Source organism: Hevea brasiliensis, chromosome 17 (genome assembly GCF_030052815.1).
Source record: "Hevea brasiliensis isolate MT/VB/25A 57/8 chromosome 17, ASM3005281v1, whole genome shotgun sequence".
NCBI classification, from domain to species: Eukaryota; Viridiplantae; Streptophyta; class Magnoliopsida; order Malpighiales; family Euphorbiaceae; genus Hevea; species Hevea brasiliensis.
In genome coordinates, this window is record NC_079509.1 from 53,087,169 (window position 1) to 53,092,865 (window position 5,697).

A 5,697-nucleotide genomic window follows, 5' to 3' on the forward strand; every position below is an offset into this window, starting at 1 on the left:
TAATTTTTTTTTTCATAAATTAGTTAATTATGAAAATTTTACTAACTTAATAAAAAGAAAAATAAAATTTTCTCAAATAAAAAATCACATGTAATATTGTTTTAAAAAATCAAAGATCTGAATTATATATGGTAAATTTTGTTAAAAAATTATAAGAACACGTTTAAGTTTATTAAATATTATTTATTAGATTTTTAAAAACTATTATATGTATTTTTTTACATGAAGAAACTTTATTTTTTTAAAATTAATAATTATCTTACATAAATTTTATGAGATAAGCTATAAATTTATGTGAAATTTTCTTATTTTTTGTAATAAAATAATTATACTATTTATGGAATCAAGTAACCATAGAAAGTATTATTTTTTAAAATTTAATTTTTTATAATTAAAATATATCAAATTTAACTTTAAATCAATTTTTAATACTTTTTGATTAATATATTTAAAAAGCTATTTTTCTAAATATTAGCTCTAACAATAATGTCAAACAGACATTATATATTTTGCAGCCAAGGGATAGATGTCTCTATATAAGGCCTTTAATTTCCAAGCATTTGGAACAAGATACAAGCAGCTAAGTTACATGCTATACTTCTCCTTCCTTTCCTCCCGGCGAAAAATGGAAGTGCAACCTCATTTACAGCCAAACACTGACCAAACCATAATTCACTCAGTGTTCCCTCCTCCTGTGTGGGATTCTTGCAGCTTTACTTATTTTTCTTTGCTGGACTCAGTAAGTAACTCTTTATCTTGTGATGCTTTGTTTCCTCTGTTTTTCTTGTGCTTTAAACAAAAAGCTCGTGAGTGGCTCTGTTTATTTTACGAAAAATATTATCATGAAAAATATTTTCAGTTAAAGAAAAATTAAGTTTTTTTTATAAATATTTTTTTCTTTTTAAATTTGAAAGTCATTTTTTGTACTTTGACAATCTTATTAAAATGTAGAAACACTTATATATGTATAATATAAACATATATAATAGTTTAATACTGCAACAAAATAATGAAAAATATTTTTATGGAAAACATTTTCTTGAAAAACAATTTATATGAAAAATATATTTTATATATAAATTATTTTATGTAAAATTAAGCCTTAGATTACCTATATTATCTACTTCATTTTTTAAGCCTCAAACTTACATGAATATCTAATTCATTTTTTTAAGCCTCAAACTTACATGAATTTTTAAGAAATTCCCAAACTACTTTCACAGGAATATGAATCGTGGACTAGACGGGTGGAAGCGCTCAAAGAAAAGGTCAAAGACATGTTAATGGCTGATGCAAGTAATCCGATCAAGAAAATTGAATTGATTAACTTATTATGTCGTCTTGGTTTATCATATCATTTTGAGAGGGAAATTGAAGAACAATTAATTCATATTTTTAACTGGGTTCCTCAACTCTTTGATGAAAATGATTATGATCTCTACACTACAGCTCTCCTTTTTCAAGTCTTGAGACAACACGGATTCAAAATGACTTGTGGTAAGTGCCTCATCAAAGATATAATAATAATAATAATAATAATAATAATAATAATAATAATAATAATAATAATAATAATAATAATAATAATAATAATAATAATAATAATAATAATTTCATTTAAAAAATAAAAATATCAAATATATGTCTTTTCCCATTAAAATATATATGATGTGAAGGATTATTATGAATTAGATGTGTTCAAGAAATTCAAGGACAGCAATGGAGAGTTCAAGAAGAGCATCATCAAAGATGTGAGAGGCATTCTCAGCTTGTATGAAGCAAGTTTTATGAGTGTGCATGGAGAAGATATTCTCGATGAAGCTCTTGAATTTACAAGGTCACACCTGGAGTCATTGGCTATGCAATCAAAACCCCATTATTCTGAACGTATAAAGAATGCTCTGATCCTTCCGTTTCACAAGGGAGTACCCAGAGTAGAGGCTTGGCAATACATCTCTTTCTATGAAAAAGAAGAATCTCCAAATGAATTCCTACTCGAATTTGCAAAATTAGATTTCAATCGAGTGCAATTATTGCAGAGAGAGGAGCTCAAGGTGATGGCAAGGTAAACTTTGGTTTGAGAGATAATAAGGGCATTGTGTAAATGATATATTTTCTATATAAATATTTCTTACCTAGACGCAGTTTAAACGTATGATATATAGTGAGACCCCCTTATTAAATACGTAGGTATTATGTGTCACGTGTAAATAATTTTTTATAATTATACATCAATTTTTTTAGGTGGTGGAAAGACTTAAATCTTGCAGAGAAACTTCCCTATGCAAGAGACAGACTTGTGGAAATCTATTTCTGGGGGTGTTCCATTCAGTTTGAGCCTCATCTTGCTCTTTCAAGGATGATGATGGCCAAGTATTTGAAAATGATATCACTAGCTGATGACACATACGATGCATATGCTACAATGAAGGAAGTCAATGCCTTCACAGATGCTATCGAGAGGTTTGCTATCCTTTTCTTTACTTTTTCGTTTTTCTTATAAGCTGTAATTTTATTAATAATTAAAAAATCAGCAACAATTTAATATGGACAAATCCGATTAAATCTTAGTCAGTAGGCTGCCCTCGTATACTCCGACCTAAGATCTAACATGCTAAGTGAAAAACATTTGCAGAGACATTTAAAATACCAAAAAGGAATCAACTCAGTTGGCAAGTGAGTTTGCTCCTCAACTTGTTACCATGATCCAAATCTTGGAGCCAAATCATAAAAGAAGTTAACTAAATACCTTTATTGCCCATAATTTTAGCATGGATGATTTGCCCTTTGGGGAAAAATTTACGGTACATCACGTATTCAAGGCACAAGTGTGTGGGTCCACCTAAATTATAAAATTGTATATTCAATAATTTTGCTAATCATTAATGATAATGATTTTATGTGGGTCATTACTTAATCAATTGTTAAAATCTATCTATTATACATATAGTCATTATATGAAATGATTTATTTTAATTTATAGAAAAACTTATCTAGATTTAATCTATCATAAATAAAATTTTAAAATAGTATAATGATTTTATTATATATGGATCTCAATTATTTAATATATGGATTCCATCATAAATGTTATATTTTGCTACACAATATAAAATAATAGATGTAGACAAAAATTTTTCATTTTTATGCGGGTCTCACCTTACATATTGTATCCTAGTCCATATTAAACCGGATCGAAGCACCGTTCAAGAAGTGAACTTACTGTGATGCATAAAAGCTCGCCGTGATACTAAAGATGTGAGAAAACAAATAATACTAATTGTGATTTTAATAATACAAATTACAGTTTACTTATTACTGTATAAAATAAATAATCATTTTACTATTATGTCCATGAAGAAATTGGATGCCTAAATAGTTTTATCTATATAAGCAGGTGCAGTATTGATGCTACTGACGAACTGCCAGATTACATGAAAGTTTTCTACAAGGAATTACTGAATCTTTTTGAGGAAACAGAGAATATTGCGAGTAAGGAAGGAAGATCCAACTGTGCCTATTACGTAAAAGAAGAAGTAAGATTTGTCTAGATTCTTGATATATTCAACTTAATCAATTAATTTTTTCTTTGGTTGGCTTATGGCTGCTGGTATTAATTAATTTACTTTTGATAATGCAAATTAATTCATCAGTTTAAAAACTTGTTGAGATCCTATCGCATGGAGGCACAGTGGTTTAATGAAGGGTATGTGCCAACATTTGATGTGTATTTGCAAAATGGTTCTGAGTCAAGCACCTATGGCGTAGTTGTAGCAGCAGGCTTTATTGGAATGGAAAAGATTGCAGGGATCAAGGACTATCAGTGGCTTCAAAGTAACCCAAAAATTGTCAAAGCTGTCAAGGTACTTGGGCGTCTTGAGAACGACATAGCATCCCACCAGGTATACGCAAACACATAGATCGAAATTCCAATTTCGTTCTTTTCCATTTTGAATTGAAAAAAAAAAAAACAAAAAAGGTTATCGCCTATTCAATGATTTCATAGCCTCTGGTTTAACCCAACCCATAAGGGGATCTACAACAGATTGAGCTCCAAAGTGCTGAGAGTACGAATAACCCTTAGTTGATTCACCCAAAGGCATAAACGGAGAAAATTTTTAGTCTCAATGCTGCAGTGGGTTGTCGAATCAGGGTTGGATGTATCCAATTTCATTTTATGCTTAAGAAATTTAATCACTTTTAACTCAACTGCATGAAAATATAGGCTGAGCAAAAGAGAGGAGACTCTGCTTCATCGGTAGAGTGCTACATGAAAGAACATGATGTTTTAGAGAAGAAGGCTGTGGAAGAGATTCTTAAAATTTGTGCAAATGCATGGAAGGACATCAACGAAGAATGCATGAAGCCAACTGCTCTGCCAAGTCCTATTCTCAAATTGTTGGTTAACGTTGCTCGAATAACAGAGGTTGTTTACAGGTTTGACGACTCCTACACCAACCCATCAAGTCTGAAAGATAAAATTACGGCATTGTTTCTGAAGCCACTTCCTTTGCAAGACCAAGTTAATATATGATACGATGAGTTTCGTATATATGTCTTTCCCCTGCTTGGCTTGGATTGTCCCTGTGCCGGAAAGGCAAGAATAAATAGTGTGGTTTGCTTTGCTATATATCAGTTGTTGTAAAATAAAACAAATGATCGATAGGCCAAACACTATGAGTCATCTCTCTCGGCATCTTAACTATGAATAATTAAGGTGCTATGCTTTGTAATTTGATAATGTGTGCAATTTTATGTTTCTTAAAAAAAAAAAGATATTATGTGAATAGATGATATATGTATGTATACATATACACACTGTGCCTATATGAATTTTTATTATATCGCTTTATCATTGTCTAAAAATTTATTTGTATTCTGCCATATGATGCTTGTGCTTCTTTTCAAGAATTTCTTTTTTAGTATGATGTTTTCAAGAATCTTAACCAAATCTAAGCTAATATTGAGAAAAATAGCTTAGAAAGTATTAAAAAATGATTTAAAGTTAAATTTAATATATTTTTATTATAAAAATTTAATATTAAAATTTTTTTTTTTTAACAACAACTCGAACAATAATGCTAAACATCACTTCTCTACTTCTCTCCAATGGTGTTTCAGTTTCACAAACAATCACAGATTAATTCTCTTATGGCTTTTTCATAAGCAAAGATAATAATAATAATAATAATAATAATAATAATAATAATAATAATAGTAATAAAGTTAGGAAAAACTTAATATAACACTATCCAATTAAACCCAGATTACTAGATCACTTTAATACACCTAATCTAGGACAATGCTTCTTGCTTGCCAATTCTTTGACGTGCGCTTACATTGTCACCTGTAGCTAGGCATCCCATTATTATACCTAATATCTCTGAGACATTAATTCATAGCTAATAGCATTAGCCATGAATATGAAATTCATATATTTATGGTTAGTGGTCTGCATTTTCGGTTTAGAATTTATCTAGGAATCGGAACTGAATTGAAATTTTAGTATGATTCTGATTTGGTTCTTTGTTATTTGGGTTTCAGTTTGATTTTTCGTTGTTTCAGTTCTGGTTTAGTATGACTCATTCCTTCGCTTCTAGTTTGATTTGAGATGGTTCTAATTCAATTATCGATTCTTAAAATAATTTTATGTACTTGTTTTCATAAAAAATCATACTTGAATTAACATTTAAGTTT

General features: G+C 29.4%; 1 protein-coding gene across 3 annotated transcripts; it reads left to right on the top strand.

Moving 5' to 3' along the window:
- The first annotated feature begins 552 nt into the window (after nt 1-552).
- LOC110642084 (probable terpene synthase 6) lies at nt 553-4,576 on the top strand. 3 transcript variants are annotated; one of them, XM_058139704.1, is made up of 7 exons: nt 553-739; nt 1,224-1,497; nt 1,693-2,065; nt 2,245-2,463; nt 3,398-3,536; nt 3,654-3,902; nt 4,226-4,574. In XM_058139704.1, the coding sequence occupies exons 1-7, from the start codon at nt 590-592 to the stop codon at nt 4,532-4,534; spliced, it is 1,713 nt and encodes a 570-aa protein (XP_057995687.1). In that variant the 5' UTR covers nt 553-589; the 3' UTR covers nt 4,535-4,574. The 3 variants fall into 3 exon arrangements, with proteins under 3 accessions (XP_057995687.1, XP_057995688.1, XP_057995689.1); XM_058139705.1 differs by lacking the exon at nt 2,245-2,463 and having other exon boundaries at nt 4,226-4,576; XM_058139706.1 differs by lacking the exon at nt 3,654-3,902 and having other exon boundaries at nt 554-739; nt 4,226-4,573.
- The last annotated feature ends 1,121 nt before the right edge of the window (nt 4,577-5,697 follow it).

Bases quoted from the DNA above. Each gene is read 5' to 3' on its own strand.
- LOC110642084 (XM_058139704.1), top strand. From the start codon at position 590: ATGCTATACTTCTCCTTCCTTTCCTCCCGGCGAAAAATGGAAGTGCAA. The intron at 1,498-1,692 runs GTAAGTGCCTCA...ATTATGAATTAG, and splicing joins CGGATTCAAAATGACTTGTG to ATGTGTTCAAGAAATTCAAG. The intron at 3,903-4,225 runs GTATACGCAAAC...ATGAAAATATAG, and splicing joins ACGACATAGCATCCCACCAG to GCTGAGCAAAAGAGAGGAGA.